This window comes from Betta splendens, chromosome 1, assembly GCF_900634795.4.
Source record: "Betta splendens chromosome 1, fBetSpl5.4, whole genome shotgun sequence".
Classification (NCBI taxonomy): Eukaryota; Metazoa; Chordata; class Actinopteri; order Anabantiformes; family Osphronemidae; genus Betta; species Betta splendens.
The window spans coordinates 15822992-15844032 of NC_040881.3; the positions used below are offsets into that span (position 1 = coordinate 15822992).

General features: G+C 49.5%; 1 protein-coding gene across 2 annotated transcripts; it reads left to right on the plus strand.

Annotated features, from left to right (window-relative positions):
- The first annotated feature begins 719 nt into the window (after positions 1-719).
- LOC114842717 (deleted in malignant brain tumors 1 protein) lies at positions 720-20590 on the plus strand. 2 transcript variants are annotated; one of them, XM_055507804.1, is made up of 17 exons: positions 720-805; positions 884-975; positions 1359-2132; positions 2280-2708; positions 2793-3107; positions 6703-7131; positions 7216-7530; positions 11177-11605; positions 11690-12004; positions 14625-15050; positions 15135-15449; positions 15549-15748; positions 16035-16186; positions 19450-19692; positions 19793-19952; positions 20026-20101; positions 20213-20590. In XM_055507804.1, the coding sequence occupies exons 1-17, from the start codon at positions 735-737 to the stop codon at positions 20230-20232; spliced, it is 4761 nt and encodes a 1586-aa protein (XP_055363779.1). In that variant the 5' UTR covers positions 720-734; the 3' UTR covers positions 20233-20590. The 2 variants fall into 2 exon arrangements, with proteins under 2 accessions (XP_055363779.1, XP_055363781.1); XM_055507806.1 differs by having other exon boundaries at positions 887-975.
- Positions 20591-21041: the final 451 nt, after the last annotated feature.

The following is a 21041-nucleotide window of genomic DNA, read 5'->3' on the forward strand; positions in this document are numbered from 1 at the left end:
TCAGGAGCCAAGTTTGAGGTTTTACAGCTAGCGGTAACTGAAACAAGAACCTTCAGTTCTTTATGAGGCTTTATAGGAGCAGCCACTGGGTGTAAAACATTTTCGCAATATTTTCGTCCCACTTAACTTAACCCTTGTCTCCACCCACATACTGGCCACTGTGTGTGTGCTGTGCCAGTTAAACACATTTTTACATATTCTGCTCTTACATCCTCTGATGAATTGAAGGGACTCACGTTTTGGCCCTCATGCTGCAGAGCCTCCTGCAGATGAACTTCAGTCTAACACCTGGAATACTTGTTTTATTTCATATCCTTGATTTTTATTTGCTCTAATCACATTTGTATCAACTTGTACGTCAGTGAAATACAGGAAATACTTATCAGCACAGCAAACACACCCTTGTTGTAATGGAACAAACAACTGGGTCACCCTGTTATCTCAGTAATAAATCTGAACAAAGATGTTGGCCATGAGAATCACGTGGGAACAGGAATTCTGGTAAATAATAATATTTAATTTAGATGTGACAAGGTGATAAAAACAAACAGGTTTCTAAAATGATTTAATATCCACAACCATAAAAGGCATCTGATCTGATCTCAGACAGGTTTTATATATATTTATCACACACGGCTTTGGTTCTGGTCCTGTGTGAATGAGAGCCTTGTCTCCTATTTTTATTAATAAGTAACTGAATGTACAGAGGCTGAATCTCAGCAAATGATTGCTAGATGCAGGACTATAAATCAAAGCCTGCTCAGTCGCTGCCAGCTTTTCCACTACGGGCGCTGAAGTTACTAAGGCAAGACAGAGAAGAAACCTTCTGCAGAGCCTGTTGTTTGAGAATGTATTGATGAGTCTTCTCTTCCTCCCTGTGCAGCAGGTCTGCTCCCTGGATGTGGTCCAGTATGGATGTGCCTGGGGGTTTGTTATGGTTCCTCGTGTTTCTCATTTTCACAGGAAGCACTTCAGGTAAACCTTCGAGTGTGTCATCGTAGAATTTACATTAAGAAAGATGCCTATTTAATATACTTTCACTGTGTTATTACTAAATTATACTCAAATTCATGAAGTTTATGGCTCTTTTCACCTATATTGTTGTGTTTGAATTAATTAAAGTTACACTCAATATTTAATTTTTACTGCCACAAACATTTTGTATAGTGGTTGTTTACATTATAAAAGCATATTAACAATTTTTAGTATGTCACTAGTGTAGAATATAAGAAAGGCCATATATAGGTAATATGTAATAAATATAATAAATTAATAATTTGATTTCATTTGACACCACTACCGTAGTAAAATAAAAAAAATAAAAAACAGTGTGCAACAAACTATTTCTATGCTTCCAGGAGAACTTGTCACCAGCTGTGATTCATGTCACAATGAAGCCACCTGCATGAAGCTGCAGGAGAGAGGCGACAGCTTTGCCGACCAGTCCGTCTCATGTCTCTGCAAAGATGGCTTTGTGGGCGATGGTGTCACCTGCTACAGCGTAGAACTCTGCAGTAACTCTTCTTGCTGCCACCAGGGCTATCACTGGTCTCCAGATGGCGGCTGTGTGGACACTGACGAGTGCTCGGTCAAAGACCCGCCCTGTGCCCCACCACAGGTTTGCCGAAACAGCGAGGGCTCCTTCACGTGTGTGGACCCTCCTTCCTTTAGCAGTTCTGGCTCACGGCTGCAGTTCCATTGTGGAAGCACTGTCTGTCCTGCAGGACAGGACTGCATCACTAATAATGGGAGTCCTCGCTGTTTGGACCCCTGCGACTTTTACACTGTACTGGAAGATATCTGGCGTTCAATAGATAGCACCGCAAACATCGTACACTGTGATACACAAGTTAACTGGCAGGGCTGGTACCGCATGTTTCTGCGGAATTCCAACGCTGAAATTCCGGACAGGTGTGTTGAAAAAAACAGGTGTGGAACCCACGCTCCTCTGTGGATCACAGAACCGCATCCTGCACAGACCGGTGAAATTGTGACCCGCACGGTGTGTGGCCACTGGTCAGACAGCTGCTGCTATTTCAACCCTCAGAACATCCATGTCAAGCTCTGTCCAGGGAACTACTATGTCTACAGGCTGATGAGCCCATCTGCGTGCAGCCTGGCATATTGTGCAGGTACAGTATTGTTCCATTTCAAGCATCTTTAAATTGTAAAACATCATGAAATCAATGCATGTCAGGGTGGTGGGTCAAATGCAGAGTTGAATTCCTGCACTGCTAGGATCACTAAAATTTCTATTATTATTCATATTTTTCCTTCAGTTGAATCAGGAGCCAACACCACTGTTTTTCCAACTACACCTGAGCCAACGTATTCAACTGTCACCATGACGCCCACATCACCAGGGGTCAACGGTACCAACAGTACATCAGCTGAGGGACAGGTCCGCCTGGCTAATGGAAGAAACAGCTCCTGCTCTGGCAGAGTGGAGATCTTCCACAACGGACAGTGGGGGACGGTGTGTGATGACTCCTGGGACCAGGCTGATGCTCAGGTAGTGTGCAGACAGCTGGGCTGCGGCAGGGTCCTGTCAGCGCCACAAAGTGCAGCTTTCGGACCCGGCAGTGGACCCATTTGGTTGGACGATGTCGCGTGCACAGGCAGGGAATCAGAGCTGTCTGAGTGCCACCACCCAGGGTTTGGATCACATAACTGTGGGCACAGTGAGGACGCTGGTGTGGTCTGTGAAGGTGAGACTGTGGATGTGCTCAGTAGTTCTTTCTCACCTGCTGTGTGTAGCACGTCTACATCCTGTTGCATGTCTTGTCTTTTAGCTGCTTCCCCAGTCAGGCTGGTGAACGCTGCCAACCGCTGCTCCGGCAGAGTGGAGGTCTACCACGATGGACAGTGGGGGACGGTGTGCGACGACATCTGGAACCTGAACAACGCAGAGGTGGTGTGCAGACAGCTGGGCTGTGGCAGAGCTCGCTCAGCACTTTTAAATGCTGCGTTTGGACCCGGCAGTGGTCCCATCTGGTTGGACGAGGTCATCTGTTCAGGAAACGAACCAGGGATAACACAGTGCAGACATCCAGGCTTTGGAGTCCACAACTGTGGTCACGGTGAAGATGCTAGTGTTATCTGTGACTGTAAGTATTTCCACATGTTTAAATTATTTTAAAATTCTTATTGCTGAAATGTAACTGAGATGGTGCCTTATAAAAGGGTTTAAATATTTAACAAACACTCTTTTCAAATCCATCCATCCATCCATCCATCCATCCATCCATCCATCCATCAATTCATTCATTCATTCATTCATTCATTCATTCATTCATTCATTCATTCATTCATTCATTCATTCATTCATTCATTCATTCATTCATTCATTCATCCATCCATCCATCCATCCATCCATCCATCCATCCATCTTCGTCCGCTTATCTAGTGCCAGGTCGTAGGGGCAGCAGTCTAATTAGAGAGCTCCAGACTTCCCTCTCCCAGAAATCGGAAACAGATGCCTGGGCCACCTTACCCGGCCCGCCTGGATGTGGAGGAGCACGGACTCTACTCTGAGCTCGTCCAAGTGACAGAGCTCCTCACCCTATCTCTAAGGGTGCATCCACCACTCTACGATGGAAACTTATTTTGGCCGCGTGTATCTGTGATCTTGTCTTTCGGTTATAACCAAGAGCTGAGAACCATAGGTGAATATAGGAACATAGATTGACTAGTAAATTGAGAGCTTTGACTTTCGGCTCAGCTCCCTCATTGCCACAATGGACCGGTACACCGACCACATTGCTGCAGCCGCCGCACTGATCCGACTGTTAATCTCACGCTGTGATGGCCCTGGGCATTTTGGCGCCCTGGGCATGATTTTGCTTCCCCCGATCGCGACTATGCAGGCCCCACCCCATCGACACTATGGTATGGGGCAGGAGTTCTCCTCCAACCTGGAGAAAGCAAACCACCTTTTTCCAGGTGAGAACAAGGACCTCAGATTTGGAGGAACTGATTCCGGTCTCAGACGCTTCACACTCACCTGCAAACCTCCCCAGCGCATGCTGGAGGTCCTGGCCCGATGAAACAAACAGGACAACGTCATCTGCAAAAAGCAGAGCTGCGATCCTGGGGTTCCTGAATCAGTCCCCCTCTGGCCCTGGGCTTCACCTAGAAATTCTGTCCATAAAAATAATGAACAGAACAGGTGACAGAGAACTAGCTGAAGTCCAACATGCACTAGAAACAGGTCTGACTTACTGCCAGCAATGCGAACCAAGCTCCTGTTCCGGTTGTACAGAGACCGGACAGCCCTTAAAAGAGAGCCTTGGACTCCATACTCCCAGAGAACCCCCTACAGGATGCTATGGTGGATGCGGTTGAATGCCTTTCCAAGTACACAGACACATGTGGACTAGTAAGGCAAACTCCCACAAACCCTCAAGCACCCTGGTGAGGGTATAGAGCCGGTCCATCGTTCCACAACCAGGTGGAAAATCACCCTGTTCTTCCCGTATCCAAGGTTCGACTATCAGAAGAATACTCCTAAAGTTGGAACACACTTTTCTGTCCCACTTTTTATGAAGTGGGACAACCACAGTTGTCCAGACCAGAGGAATTATCCCCAGCGTCCATGTGATGGTGCAGAGGTTTGTTACCCAAAACAGCCCCACAACATCCAGATATTTGAGGTAACCAGGATGGATCACATCCACTCTTGATGCCCTGAAACCTAGGAACTTGTCATCTAACCCTGTGACCTTAGCCTGGGTGATGGGCAAGTGCACCTCTAAGTACCCTACCTCTGCTGTCTCAGTAGAAGGCGTGTAGAGGGGAGATACTCAAAGTACTCCTTCCACCGTCTGATAACATCCTTAGTCGAGGTCAACAGCTGCCTGACTTCACTAAAAACAGTATTCGTGAAAAACCGCTTCCCCCTCCTCAGGCGATGAACAGTTTGCCAGAATCTCTTTGAGGCAGAACGATAGTACTTCTCCCTGGCCTCTCCGAACACTTACCAGGCCCGAGTTGTTACTGCCACAACAGCTCGTGCTGCAGCACATTTGGCCTGTTGATACCCATCAGCTCCCTCAGGAGTCCCACAGGTCATCCAGACCTGATAGGACTCCTTCAACTTGATGGCATCCCTTACCTCCGGTATCCACCACCAGGTTCGGGAATACCACCACATCAGGCACCAGAAGTCTTGAGTCCACAGTTCACGATGGCCGCATTGACAATGGAGGTGGAGAACATGGTCCACTCTGACTCAGTGTCTCCAGCCTCTCTCAGGATCTGGTTGAAACTCTCCTGGAGGTGTAAGTGGAAAATCCCTCTCAGAGACGGTTCGGCCAGACGTTCCAAACAGACCCTTACAATAAATTTGGGCCTGCCAAGTTTTTCCAATTTTCTTCCCTGCCAGCGGATCTTACTCACCACCAGGGGGTGATCAGTTGACTCTCTGCCACTCTCTCCACCTATGTGTCCAAAACATATAGCCGAAGGTCAGATAACATGACCACAAAGTCTGTTTTTGATCTGCAGGCTAGGGTGTTCTGATGCTATGTGCACTGACGGACACCCTTATGTTTGAACATACAGTAGTGTTTGCTATGGCCAAACTGTGCCTGGCACAGAAGTCCAATAGAATAACACCACTCGGGTTCATATCGGGGAGGTCGTTCCTCCCAATCACGCCTCTCCAGGTTTCACTGTCACTGCCTACGTGGGTGTTGATATCCCCTAACGATGCAGTCCCCAGTTGGAGATCTTTACAAAAATTCCTCCAGAGACCCCAAGAAAGCTGGGTCCTCCACAGTGCCGTTCAGCCTATAGGCACAAATAACAGTGAGTGATCTATCCCCAACCCAAAGGCATAGGGAAACGACCCTCTTGTCTAACGAGGAACACTCCAACACATGGTGTCTAAACTGGGGAGCTATGAGCAAGCCCACACCAGCATGCCGCTTCTCACTGTGGGCAACTCCAAAGTAGAAGAGTCCTGCCCATCTCAGGAGTTTGGCTCCAGAGACCAGGGTGTGTGTGGAGGTAAGCCCGACTATTTCTAGTCGGGACTGCTCAACCTCCTGCACGAACTCCTTCCAGGCTCCCTCCTCCTCAGTGACATAACATACCATGTCCCAATAGCCAGATTGGTTGCCCACAGATAGGGTTGCCAAGGCTCCCACCTTTGACTGCTGCCCAATTTGCTTAGCACCAGCCCCCTATGGCTCCTCCTGCAAGTGGTGAGTCTACATGAAGACAGTTCCACGTTGCTCCTTTGGGCTCCAGTATGAGTCCCAACGTTGGGTCTGGCTCTACGGTGGCGCCCCTGGCTTTGCCATACCGGGCAACGTCTCGGCCCTTGTTTTTACACAGTTCATAGGGGGTGTTGTAAATCGCTCTTTGTCTGGTCTGTCACCTAGCACCTTTTGCCATGGGAAACCTTATCAGGTGCAACATACAGTAGCCTCTGACAGAATAGCTCCTAGGGTCCTCTGAACAAACAACACCCTAAAACAAATTAGACTCACAATTAATGAAACCCTTGTCTAAAAAAGCCTAAGGTCTCCACTGTCACCAGGAACAGAAACAGTGACGTAAAGCTTGGTAACTACGGCAAATGATTTATGTCAAACCACAAGACACAATCACTTTTATGTATGAAGCCAGTGCTTTCATCTGGTGCTGGTCCAAGTACAGTCTGACGCTGTCTGGTGTTCATGTTCATTTTCTCAACAGTTGAATCAGGAGCCAACACCACTGTTTTTCCAACTACACCTGAGCCAACGTATTCAACTGTCACCATGACGCCCACATCACCAGGGGTCAACGGTACCAACAGTACATCAGCTGAGGGACAGGTCCGCCTGGCTAATGGAAGAAACAGCTCCTGCTCTGGCAGAGTGGAGATCTTCCACAACGGACAGTGGGGGACGGTGTGTGATGACTCCTGGGACCAGGCTGATGCTCAGGTGGTGTGCAGACAGCTGGGCTGCAGCAGGGTCCTGTCAGCGCCACAAAGTGCAGCTTTCGGACCCGGCAGTGGACCCATCTGGTTGGACGATGTCGCATGCACAGGCAGGGAATCAGAGCTGTCTGAGTGCCACCACCCAGGGTTTGGATCACATAACTGTGGGCACAGTGAGGACGCTGGTGTGGTCTGTGAAGGTGAGACTGTGGATGTGCTCAGTAGTTCTTTCTCACCTGCTGTGTGTAGCACGTCTACATCCTGTTGCATGTCTTGTCTTTTAGCTGCTTCCCCAGTCAGGCTGGTGAACGCTGCCAACCGCTGCTCCGGCAGAGTGGAGGTCTACCACGATGGACAGTGGGGGACGGTGTGCGACGACATCTGGAACCTGAACAACGCAGAGGTGGTGTGCAGACAGCTGGGCTGTGGCAGAGCTCGCTCAGCACTTTCAAATGCTGCGTTTGGACCCGGCAGTGGTCCCATCTGGTTGGACGAGGTCATCTGTTCAGGAAACGAACCAGGGATAACACAGTGCAGACATCCAGGCTTTGGAGTCCACAACTGTGGTCACGGTGAAGATGCTAGTGTTATCTGTGACTGTAAGTATTTCCACATGTTTAAATTATTTTAAAATTCTTATTGCTGAAATGTAACTGAGATGGTGCCTTATAAAAGGGTTTAAATATTTAACAAACACTCTTTTCAAATCCATCCATCCATCCATCCATCCATCCATCCATCCATCCATCCATCCATCCATCCATCCATCCATCCATCCATCCATCCATCCATCCATCCATCCATCCATTCATTCATTCATTCATTCATTCATTCATTCATTCATTCATTCATTCATTCATTCATTCATTCATTCATTCATCCATCCATCCATCCATCCATCCATCCATCCATCCATCCATCCATCTTCGTCCGCTTATCTAGTGCCAGGTCGTAGGGGCAGCAGTCTAATTAGAGAGCTCCAGACTTCCCTCTCCCAGAAATCGGAAACAGATGCCTGGGCCACCTTACCCGGCCTGCCTGGATGTGGAGGAGCACGGACTCTACTCTGAGCTCGTCCAAGTGACAGAGCTCCTCACCCTATCTCTAAGGGTGCATCCACCACTCTACGATGGAAACTTATTTTGGCCGCGTGTATCTGTGATCTTGTCTTTCGGTTATAACCAAGAGCTGAGAACCATAGGTGAATATAGGAACATAGATTGACTAGTAAATTGAGAGCTTTGACTTTCGGCTCAGCTCCCTCATTGCCACAATGGACCGGTACACCGACCACATTGCTGCAGCCGCCGCACTGATCCGACTGTTAATCTCACGCTGTGATGGCCCTGGGCATTTTGGCGCCCTGGGCATGATTTTGCTTCCCCCGATCGCGACTATGCAGGCCCCACCCCATCGACACTATGGTATGGGGCAGGAGTTCTCCTCCAACCTGGAGAAAGCAAACCACCTTTTTCCAGGTGAGAACAAGGACCTCAGATTTGGAGGAACTGATTCCGGTCTCAGACGCTTCACACTCACCTGCAAACCTCCCCAGCGCATGCTGGAGGTCCTGGCCCGATGAAACAAACAGGACAACGTCATCTGCAAAAAGCAGAGCTGCGATCCTGGGGTTCCTGAATCAGTCCCCCTCTGGCCCTGGGCTTCACCTAGAAATTCTGTCCATAAAAATAATGAACAGAACAGGTGACAGAGAACTAGCTGAAGTCCAACATGCACTAGAAACAGGTCTGACTTACTGCCAGCAATGCGAACCAAGCTCCTGTTCCGGTTGTACAGAGACCGGACAGCCCTTAAAAGAGAGCCTTGGACTCCATACTCCCAGAGAACCCCCTACAGGATGCTATGGTGGATGCGGTTGAATGCCTTTCCAAGTACACAGACACATGTGGACTAGTAAGGCAAACTCCCACAAACCCTCAAGCACCCTGGTGAGGGTATAGAGCCGGTCCATCGTTCCACAACCAGGTGGAAAATCACCCTGTTCTTCCCGTATCCAAGGTTCGACTATCAGAAGAATACTCCTAAAGTTGGAACACACTTTTCTGTCCCACTTTTTATGAAGTGGGACAACCACAGTTGTCCAGACCAGAGGAATTATCCCCAGCGTCCATGTGATGGTGCAGAGGTTTGTTACCCAAAACAGCCCCACAACATCCAGATATTTGAGGTAACCAGGATGGATCACATCCACTCTTGATGCCCTGAAACCTAGGAACTTGTCATCTAACCCTGTGACCTTAGCCTGGGTGATGGGCAAGTGCACCTCTAAGTACCCTACCTCTGCTGTCTCAGTAGAAGGCGTGTAGAGGGGAGATACTCAAAGTACTCCTTCCACCGTCTGATAACATCCTTAGTCGAGGTCAACAGCTGCCTGACTTCACTAAAAACAGTATTCGTGAAAAACCGCTTCCCCCTCCTCAGGCGATGAACAGTTTGCCAGAATCTCTTTGAGGCAGAACGATAGTACTTCTCCCTGGCCTCTCCGAACACTTACCAGGCCCGAGTTGTTACTGCCACAACAGCTCGTGCTGCAGCACATTTGGCCTGTTGATACCCATCAGCTCCCTCAGGAGTCCCACAGGTCATCCAGACCTGATAGGACTCCTTCAACTTGATGGCATCCCTTACCTCCGGTATCCACCACCAGGTTCGGGAATACCACCACATCAGGCACCAGAAGTCTTGAGTCCACAGTTCACGATGGCCGCATTGACAATGGAGGTGGAGAACATGGTCCACTCTGACTCAGTGTCTCCAGCCTCTCTCAGGATCTGGTTGAAACTCTCCTGGAGGTGTAAGTGGAAAATCCCTCTCAGAGACGGTTCGGCCAGACGTTCCAAACAGACCCTTACAATAAATTTGGGCCTGCCAAGTTTTTTCCAATTTTCTTCCCTGCCAGCGGATCTTACTCACCACCAGGGGGTGATCAGTTGACTCTCTGCCACTCTCTCCACCTATGTGTCCAAAACATATAGCCGAAGGTCAGATAACATGACCACAAAGTCTGTTTTTGATCTGCAGGCTAGGGTGTTCTGATGCTATGTGCACTGACGGACACCCTTATGTTTGAACATACAGTAGTGTTTGCTATGGCCAAACTGTGCCTGGCACAGAAGTCCAATAGAATAACACCACTCGGGTTCATATCGGGGAGGTCGTTCCTCCCAATCACGCCTCTCCAGGTTTCACTGTCACTGCCTACGTGGGTGTTGATATCCCCTAACGATGCAGTCCCCAGTTGGAGATCTTTACAAAAATTCCTCCAGAGATCCCAAGAAAGCTGGGTCCTCCACAGTGCCGTTCAGCCTATAGGCACAAATAACAGTGAGTGATCTATCCCCAACCCAAAGGCATAGGGAAACGACCCTCTTGTCTAACGAGGAACACTCCAACACATGGTGTCTAAACTGGGGAGCTATGAGCAAGCCCACACCAGCATGCCGCTTCTCACTGTGGGCAACTCCAAAGTAGAAGAGTCCTGCCCATCTCAGGAGTTTGGCTCCAGAGACCAGGGTGTGTGTGGAGGTAAGCCCGACTATTTCTAGTCGGGACTGCTCAACCTCCTGCACGAACTCCTTCCAGGCTCCCTCCTCCTCAGTGACATAACATACCATGTCCTAATAGCCAGATTGGTTGCCCACAGATAGGGTTGCCGAGGCTCCCACCTTTGACTGCTGCCCAATTTGCTTAGCACCAGCCCCCTATGGCTCCTCCTGCAAGTGGTGAGTCTACATGAAGACAGTTCCACGTTGCTCCTTTGGGCTCCAGTATGAGTCCCAACGCTGGGTCTGGCTCTGGCTCTACGGTGGCGCCCCTGGCTTTGCCATACCGGGCAACGTCTTGGCCCTTGTTTTTACACAGTTCATAGGGGGTGTTGTAAATCGCTCTTTGTCTGGTCTGTCACCTAGCACCTTTTGCCATGGGAAACCTTATCAGGTGCAACATACAGTAGCCTCTGACAGAATAGCTCCTAGGGTCCTCTGAACAAACAACACCCTAAAACAAATTAGACTCACAATTAATGAAACCCTTGTCTAAAAAAGCCTGAGGTCTCCACTGTCACCAGGAACAGAAACAGTGACGTAAAGCTTGGTAACTACGGCAAATGATTTATGTCAAACCACAAGACACAATCACTTTTATGTATGAAGCCAGTGCTTTCATCTGGTGCTGGTCCAAGTACAGTCTGACGTTGTCTGGTGTTCATGTTCATTTTCTCAACAGTTGAATCAGGAGCCAACACCACTGTTTTTCCAACTACACCTGAGCCAACGTATTCAACTGTCACCATGACGCCCACATCACCAGGGGTCAACGGTACCAACAGTACATCAGCTGAGGGACAGGTCCGCCTGGCTAATGGAAGAAACAGCTCCTGCTCTGGCAGAGTGGAGATCTTCCACAACGGACAGTGGGGGACGGTGTGTGATGACTCCTGGGACCAGGCTGATGCTCAGGTGGTGTGCAGACAGCTGGGCTGCAGCAGGGTCCTGTCAGCGCCACAAAGTGCAGCTTTCGGACCCGGCAGTGGACCCATCTGGTTGGACGATGTCGCATGCACAGGCAGGGAATCAGAGCTGTCTGAGTGCCACCACCCAGGGTTTGGATCACATAACTGTGGGCACAGTGAGGACGCTGGTGTGGTCTGTGAAGGTGAGACTGTGGATGTGCTCAGTAGTTCTTTCTCACCTGCTGTGTGTAGCACGTCTACATCCTGTTGCATGTCTTGTCTTTTAGCTGCTTCCCCAGTCAGGCTGGTGAACGCTGCCAACCGCTGCTCCGGCAGAGTGGAGGTCTACCACGATGGACAGTGGGGGACGGTGTGCGACGACATCTGGAACCTGAACAACGCAGAGGTGGTGTGCAGACAGCTGGGCTGTGGCAGAGCTCGCTCAGCACTTTCAAATGCTGCGTTTGGACCCGGCAGTGGTCCCATCTGGTTGGACGAGGTCATCTGTTCAGGAAACGAACCAGGGATAACACAGTGCAGACATCCAGGCTTTGGAGTCCACAACTGTGGTCACGGTGAAGATGCTAGTGTTATCTGTGACTGTAAGTATTTCCACATGTTTAAATTATTTTAAAATTCTTATTGCTTAAATGCAACTGAGATGGTGCCTTATAAAAGGGTTTAAATATTTAACAAACACTCTTTTCATATCCCCCATAACCTTTTTTATCACCTTACCCGGCCCCCCTTGATGTGGAGGAGCACGGAATCTACTCCAAGCTCCTCTCAAGTGACAGAGCTCCTCACCTTATCTCTAAGGGTGCATCCACCACCCTACGAAGGAAACTTATTTTGGCTGAGTGTATCTGTGATCTTGTCTTTCGGTTATAACCAAGAGCTGAGAACCATAGGTGAGGATAGGAACGTAGATTGACTAGTAAATTGAGAGCATTGACTTTCGGCTCAGCTCCCTCATCACCACAATGGACCGGTACACCGACCACATTGCTGCAGCCGCCGCACTGATCCGACTGTTAATCTCACGCTGTGGTGGCCCTGGGCATTGTGGCGCCCTGGGCATTATTTTGCTTCCCCCGATCGCGACTATGCAGGCCCCACCCCATCGACACTATGGTATGGGGCAGGAGTTCTCCTCCAACCTGGAGAAAGCAAACCACCTTTTTCCAGGTGAGAACAAGGACCTCAGATTTGGAGGAACTGATTTCGCTCTCAGCCGCTTCACACTCACCTGCAAACCTCCCCAGCGCACGCTGGAGGTAATAATGTTCATTAAAATAATAAACAGAACCTGTGACAGAGAACTAGCTGAAGTCCAACATGCACTAGAAACAGGTCTAACTTACTGCCAGCAATGCAAACCAAGCTCCTGTTCCGGTTGTACAGAGACCGGACAGCCCTTAAAAGAGAGCCTTGGACTCCATACTCCCAGAGAACCCCCTACAGGATGCTGTGGTGGATGCGGTTGAATGCCTCTCCAAGTACACAAACAAATGTGGACTAGTAAGGCAAACTCCCACAAACCCTCAAGCACCCTGGTGAGGGTATAGAGCCGGTCCAGCGTTCCACGACCAGGTGGAAAATCACATTGTTCTTCCTTTATCCAAGGTTCGACTTTTGGACGAATACTCCTAAAGTTGGAACACACTCTTCTGTCCCTCTTTTTATGAAGTGGGACAACCACCACAGTTGTCCCGACCAGAGGAATTATCCCCAGCGTCCATGTGATGGTGCAGAGGTGGTTACCCAAGACAGCCCCACAACATCCAGATACTTGAGGTACTCAGGATGGCTCTCATCCATTCCTGATGGCCTGACACTTAGGAACTTGTGATCTAACCCTATGACCTTAGCCTGGGTGATGGGCAAGTGAACCTCTAAGTACCCTATTTCTGCTGTCTCAGTAGAAGGCGTGTAGAGGGGAGATACTCAAAGTACTTCTTCCACCTTCTTATAACATCCTTAGTCGAGGTCAACAGCTGCCTGACTTCACTAAAAACAGTATTAGTGAAAACCGTTTCCCCCTCCTCAGGCGTGGAACAGTTTGCCAGAATCTCTTTGAGGCAGAACGATAGTACTTCTCCTTGGCCTCTCCGAGCCCTTACCAGGCTCGAGTTGTTACTGCCACAACAGCCCGGGCTGCAGCACATTTGCCCTGATGGTACCCATCAGCTCCCTCAGGAGTCCCACAGGTCATCCAGACCTGATAGGACTCCTTCAACTTGATGGCATCCCTTACCTCCGGTATCCACCACCAGGTTCGGGAATACCACCACATCAGGCACCGGAAGTCTTGAGTCCACAGTTCACAATGGCCGCATTGACAATGGAAGTTAAGAACATGGTCCACTCTGACTCAGTGTCTCCGGCCTCCCTCAGGATCTGGTCAAAACTCTCCTGAAGGTGTGAGTTGAAGATCCCTCTGTCAGACGGTTTGGCCAGACGTTCCCTCTAAAGACTCTCACAGTACGTTTGGGCCTGCCAAGTCTTTCCAATATTCTTCCCTGCCAGCGGATCCTACTCACCACCAGGGGGTGATCAGTTGACTCTCTGCCCCTCTCTCTACCTGAGTGTCCAAAACATATAGCCGAAGGTCAGATGATATGACTATTGTACAAAGTCTGCCTTTGACCTCCAGCCTAGGGTGTACTGGTCAGTGCACTGACGGACACCCTCATGTTTGAACATAGTGTTTGTTATGGTCAAACTGTGCCTGGCACAGAAGTCCAATAACATAACATCACTCGAGTTCATATTAGGGAGGTCGTTCCTCCCAATCACACCTCTCCAGGTTTCACTGTCACTGCCTACATGAATGTTGAAATCCCCTAACGATGGAATCCCTAGTTGGAGCGCTTTACAAAACTCCCTCCAGAGACCCTAGGAAGGCCAGGTACTCCACAGTGCTGTTCAGCACTCAGACCTATCCCCGACCCAAAGGCACAGGGAAGCCACCCTCTTGTCTACCAAGGAAGGCACTGATATCTAAAACGCAGTTAATGAGACCCTTGTCTAAAAAAGCCTAATGGCTCCACTGTCACCAGAAATAAGAAACAGTGACGTAAAGCTTGATAACTACGACAAATGATTTTCGTCAAACCAAAAAAACACAATCACCTGTATGTATGAAACCAGTGCTTTTATCTGGTGCCGGTCCCAGGACATTCTGGTGTTGTCTTGTGTTCATGTCCATTTTCTCTACAGTTGAATCAGGAGCCAACACCACAGTTTCACCAACGTCTCCCGAGCCAACGTATCCTGTCACCATGACGGCTACATCACCAGGGGTCAACGGTACCAACAGTACATCAGCTGAGGGACAGGTCCGCCTGGCTAATGGAAGAAACAGCTCCTGCTCTGGCAGAGTGGAGATCTTCCACAACGGACAGTGGGGGACGGTGTGTGATGACTTCTGGGACCAGGCTGATGCTCAGGTGGTGTGCAGACAGCTGGGCTGCGGCAGGGTCCTGTCAGCGGCACAAAGTGCAGCTTTCGGACCCGGCAGTGGACCCATTTGGTTGGACGATGTCGCGTGCACAGGCAGGGAATCAGAGCTGTCTGAGTGCCGCCACCCAGGGTTTGGATCACATAACTGTGGGCACAGTGAGGACGCTGGTGTGGTCTGTGAAGGTGAGACTGTGGATGTGCTCAGTAGTTCTTTCTCACCTGCTGTGTGTAGCACGTCTACATCCTGTTGCATGTCTTGTCTTTTAGCTGCTTCCCCAGTCAGGCTGGTGAACGCTGCCAACCGCTGCTCTGGCAGAGTGGAGGTCTACCACGATGGACAGTGGGGGACGGTGTGCGATGACATCTGGAACCTGAACAACGCAGAGGTGGTGTGCAGACAGCTGGGCTGTGGCAGAGCTCACTCAGCACTTTCAAATGCTGCGTTTGGACCCGGCAGTGGTCCCATCTGGTTGGACAACGTTGCATGTTCAGGGAATGAACCGGGGATAACACAGTGCAGACATCTGGGCTTTGGAGTCCATAACTGTGGTCACCATGAAGATGCCAGTGTTCTCTGTGAATGTACTTGTTCTTTTATATGTTGGCCTCTTTTTACATATTGAGGTTTTCCTAGGCTTATGTTTTATGTCATGATGTTTCTCTTACGCCTTTATTTTCTAGTACCGGACTCTCTGCTACACGCGTCTCAGCTTATTTGTGGCACCAGTAAACTCCAAGTAGGGGTGGACATGGCAGCTATTTATTTGGACCCATATTCTGGAAACTTGTTAGATCGCAACTGCTCCTGGGTCAGCGTGCATAACAATGCAGTTTGGTATGAAGTGGAAGCTGTGGAAGGTGCCTGTGGAAACGTCTTGAGGGTATGGCTTTTTGACATTTATTAAGTTGGTTCTACTGTATGTTTTAAGCTGTAAGGATGATCCCTCGGGTGCATGCTGCTCCCTTGCCAGGGCCTTGGGATTCTACAGCACCAATCTCCCACCTCCACTGTATTAACCATGAGTTAGTCCATCAGGCATCAACAACAGTGTCGAATGTCTCGTCTTCCCTACCACTGCTTGGTGTTATTGTGCGCTGTTGGTTAATGTGACATATCTAAGAGAATAATTCCACAGGCTAATAAGTGAACCGTCTTGTGTGTTTCAGACTAATCAAACACACGCCATCTACTCCAACACCTTATTTATGTACCCGATAAACAACGGCACCTTTGCTGTTCCCGATAGTCTTTCCTTCTCCTGCGCGTATCCTCTCAAGACAGACACCAGCCTGAATGTGGCTATCAGACCAGCAGTCACGTGAGTAGCTTTGGCTTGAATATAACATTAACATTTGTAAAATAATGATCTCGTCATTGTGCGATTTAAGTATTTGTTAAAGACTGGTGAAGGTCATGTGTTGCATTAAAACGTTCATTCCTTTGTAAGTGCTGTGTTGTTTGAGACCATTTTTGGGACTCGTCACTCACCCACTACAGGATTTTAAAGACAGTTTTTCAGATTCCCTGAACCGCCGCCTTATCGTGGTGGAGGAGTTTGTGTGCCCGAATGACCCCGGGAGCTATGTTGTCAGGGGCTAAATGCCCCTGGTAGGGTCTCCCAAGGCAAACAGGTCCTGGGCAATGGGCCAGACTAAGAGCGGTTCACAACCCTCCTATGAAAGGCAAACCACCAAGGCCAGAGACGTCGCCCGGTATGGCGCAGCCGGGGCCCACCCTGGAGCCAGGCCCGGGGTTGGGGCTCGTATGCGAGCGCCTGGTGGCCGGGCCTATTCCCACGGGGCCCGGCCGGGCACAGCCCGAAAGAGCGACGTGGGGCCATCCTCAAGTGGACCCACCATTCGCAGGAGGAACCGTAGGGGGCCGGTGCAGAGTGGATTGGGCAGCAGTCGAAGGCGGGAGCCTAGGCGCCCCAATCCTGGTGTGGGCTTGCTCATAGCTCCCCAGCTTAGTCGCCATGTGTTGGAGTTTTCCCCGGTGGACGAGAGGGTCGCTTCCCTGCGCCTTTGGGTGGGGGATAGGTCACTCACCATCATCTGTGCTTACGGGCCAAATGGCAGTGTGGAGTACCTGGCCTTCTTGGGGTCCCTGGAGGGAGTGTTGGAAAGCGCTCCAACTGGGGACCCCATCGTTCTTCTGGGAGATTTCAATGCCCACGTAGGTAACGACAGTGATACCTGGAGAGGCGTGATTGGGAGGAACGGCCTCCCTGATCTGAACCCGAATGGTGTTATGTTATTGGACTTCTGTGCTAGGCACAGTTTGGCCATAACAAACACCATGTTCAAACATAAGGGTGTCCATCGGTGCACATGGCACCAGGACACCCTAGGCCGGAGGTCGATGATAGACTTTGTAGTCGTTTCATCTGACCTTTGGCCATATGTTTTGGACACTCGGGTGCTGTCAACTGATCACCACCTGGTGGTGAGTAGGATCCGCTGGCAGAGAAGGAGGCTGGAGCGACTTGGCAGGCCCAAACGTATTGTGAGGGTCTTTTGGGAACGCCTGGCTGAACCCTCTGTTAGACGGACCTTTAACTCACACCTCCGGGAGAGCTTCGACCAGATTCCGAGGGAGGTGGGAGACATAGAGTCAGAGTGGACCATGTTCTCCATCTCCATCGTCAACGCGGCCGTTCGGAGCTGTGGGCGCAGGGTCTCCGGTGCCTGTCGTGGTGGTAATCCCCGAACCCGGTGGTGGACGCCGGAGGTAAGGGACGCCATCAAGCTGAAGGAGTCCTACCAGGTATGGTTGACCTGTAGGACTCCTGAGGCAGCTGATGGGTACCGGCAGGCCAAGCGTGCTGCAGCCCGTGCCGTTGCGGAGGCAAAAACTCGGGCTTGGGAGGAGTTTGGGGAGGCCATGGAGGAGGACTATCGCTCGGCCTCAAAGAGATTCTGGCAAACCGTTCGGCGCCTCAGGAGGGGGAAGCAGTTCTTTACCAACTCTGTTTTCAGTGGAGGTGGGAAGCTGTTGACCACTGAGGTAGTTAGTAAGCTCCTCGGTGGCAGAGCAGCGGGTGTGGATGAGATCCGTCCTGAGTACCTCAAGTCTCTGGATGTTGTGGGGCTGTCTTGGGTGACACGCCTCTGCAACATCGCGTGGAGGAGGGGGACAGTTCCTCTGGACTGGACAACCGGGGTGGTTGTCCCTCCTTACAAAAAGGGGGACAGGAGAGTGTGTTCCAACTATAGGGGGATCACACTTCTCAGCCTCCCTGGGAAAGTCTATGCCAGGGTACTGGAGAGGAGAATTCGTCCAATAGTCGAACCTCGGATACAGGAGGAACAATGTGGTTTTCGGCCTGGTCGTGGAACGCTGGACCAGCTTTATACCCTCAGCAGGGTGCTTGAGGGTTTGTGGGAGTTTGCCCAACCAGTCTACATGTGCTTTGTGGATCTGGAAAAGGCATTCGACCGCGTCCCTCGTGACATCCTGTGGGGGGTGCTCCGGGAGTATGGAGTCCAGGGCCCTTTGCTAAGGGCTGTTCGGTCTCTGTACAACCGGAGCAGGAGCTTGGTTTGCATTGCCAGCAATAAGTCAGACCTGTTCCCGGTGCACATTGGACTTCGGCAGGGCTGCCCTTTGTCACCGGTTCTGTTCATTATTTTTATGGACAGAATTTCTAGGCGCAGCCAGGGGCCGGAGGGGGTCTGGTTTGGGGACCACAGGATAGCATCTCTGCTTTTTGCAGATTATGTTGTCCTGTTGGCTTCATCAGGCCAGGACCTCCAGCGTGCGCTGGTGCGGTTTGCAGCTGAGTGTGAAGCGGCTGGGATGAGAATCAGTTCCTCCAAATCTGAGGCCATGGTTCTCGACCGGAAAAAGGTGGTTTGCTCTCTCCAGGTTGGAGAAGAGTTCCTGCCTCAAGTGAAGGAGTTTAAGTATCTTGGGGTCTTGTTCATGAGTGAGGGAAGGAAGGAGCGTGAGTTCGACAGACGGATCGGTGCGGCGGCTGCAGTAATGCGGTCGGTGTATCGGTCCGTCGTGGTGAAGAGGGAGCTGAGCCGAAAGGCAAAGCTCTCAATTTACCGGTCAATCTACGTTCCTACCCTCACCTATGGTCATGAGCTTTGGGTCATGACCGAAAGGGCAAGGTCACGGATTTAAGCGGCTGAAATGAGCTTCCTCCACAGGGTGGCTGGGCGCTCCCTTAGAGATAAGGTGAGGAGCTCTGTCACCCGGGAGGAGCTCGGAGTAGAGTCGCTGCTCCTCCACATCGAGAGGAGCCAGTTGAGGTGGCTCGGGCATCTAGTTCGGATGCCTCCTGGACGCCTCCCTGTGGAGGTGTTCCGGGCATGTCCCACCGGTAGGAGGCCCCGAGGAAGACCCAGGACTCGCTGGAGAGACTACGTCTCTCGGCTGGCCTGGGAACGTCTTGGGGTCCCACCGGAAGAGCTGGAGGAAGTGTCCGGGGAGAGGGAAGTCTGAAACTCTCTGCTTAGACTGCTGCCCCCGCGACCCGGCCCCAGATAAGCGGATGAAAATGGATGGATGGATGGATGGATTGTCAGATTAAACAGCAGTGATTGATCATATTTTCCCCTTTTTTCTTGTCAGGGTGGGAGGTGGTCTTTCAGGCTCGGGTAGTAAACCCAGAGCCTCCATGTCTTTGTTCCGGACCTCCAACTTCTCCGAGCCATACCCAGCAGGAAGGGTCACCCTCCCAGTGGGGGCTCCTCTGTACGTGGGCGTCTCACTGGAGAAGAGAGATTCTCGCTTCGCAGTCGTCCTTGAGGACTGCTACTCCACCTTTTCATCATATCCTTATGATCCTGTTAAATACTTTCTCATTCAGAATAAGTGAGTTGTTTTAATATGGGCTGCAGTAGGACATTTGTTAAAAATAATGACACAGGAATTCTGTAAATTTCCTGATGATATGCGTCATTTTCTCCACCAGGTGTCCCACTGACCGCCAACAGGTGTCGGTAGTTGAAAATGGCTCATCCCTCCGGGCTCGCTTCTCCACCCTGTTGTTCCTGATGCAGGGTGAATACCGAGATGTTTATCTTCACTGCAGCCTGAGCCTGTGTGACCAGAGAAGTTACTACTGCATTCCAGTGAGTCACACGTCACCACACTGACAGAGTTGTTAATCTACATTCAGAGCTACTTAACTAACTCACCTTGTAGTCCTGCAGGAGTAGAAATCGTCGCTCATTTGCCGGCTCTGCTCCTATGAAGCCTGTCACAATTGGACCAATTGCTTGTGAGTGTTAATGAAAAAAGTATAACCAGAACTGATGGCTCAGAGCAGTATTTGATAAGTTTAATACAGTTAATAACAGTGGTTTTTTTTTGTTTTTATCTTTGTCTTTAGGGGACAAAGGACAGGAGTGAAGTCTGGGTGTACATACGTGATACAAACACATTTTATACTGTGATATTTTGTTTAAATCACAATAGTACAGTGGTATTGCATTGTTTAATGAAATGCTACCATCATTTCTATTACCTTGAATATTGCTAATATAAAGCAATTTCAAAGAATCAAAGAAAACTATAATATTCTTGTAGTTAAAATAAAAGACGAAGGTATTGTCTTTTCTGTGTTTATTTTTGGTATTGTCTTCTCTGTGTTTATCTTTGGTTTGATAAAGCCATGTGTTTTACACTGTATTTCATTTCAATCAAACACTAACACCACCTTTATATATATATATATATATATATATATATATATATATATATATATATATATATATATATATATATATATATATATATATATAAACACACGTTAGGATGTCCCCTGGGATTCCTGTCATAAACAAACTATAAAAGCTTTATTTCTTTTTATTGCTAATATGTGCTAATATGGAATTGTTCATAAAGTAAAGTGAGTTTACTCAGACAACTTCTAAAGTAATCGTTTTAATGTTCATGTATCTCAAAATAAAAATAAAACATTAAACAACATTTACCAGTGAAATATTTGTGCCATTTTTGTGACTACACATATTTATTAAGCAGCATCATGTACGTGGCGTGGACCTTTCAGTTGAGTACTCATACTTGTGTACTTCAACCACCTCCAACGCTACACTGAACTGTAGGAGTGTCAGGAGTGTGAAGGTCAGATGTGCTCGTGCTCGCCCCTCCACAAAACTCACAACAATAGGCAGCGCGAGCAGAGGCCCTTTTTGATT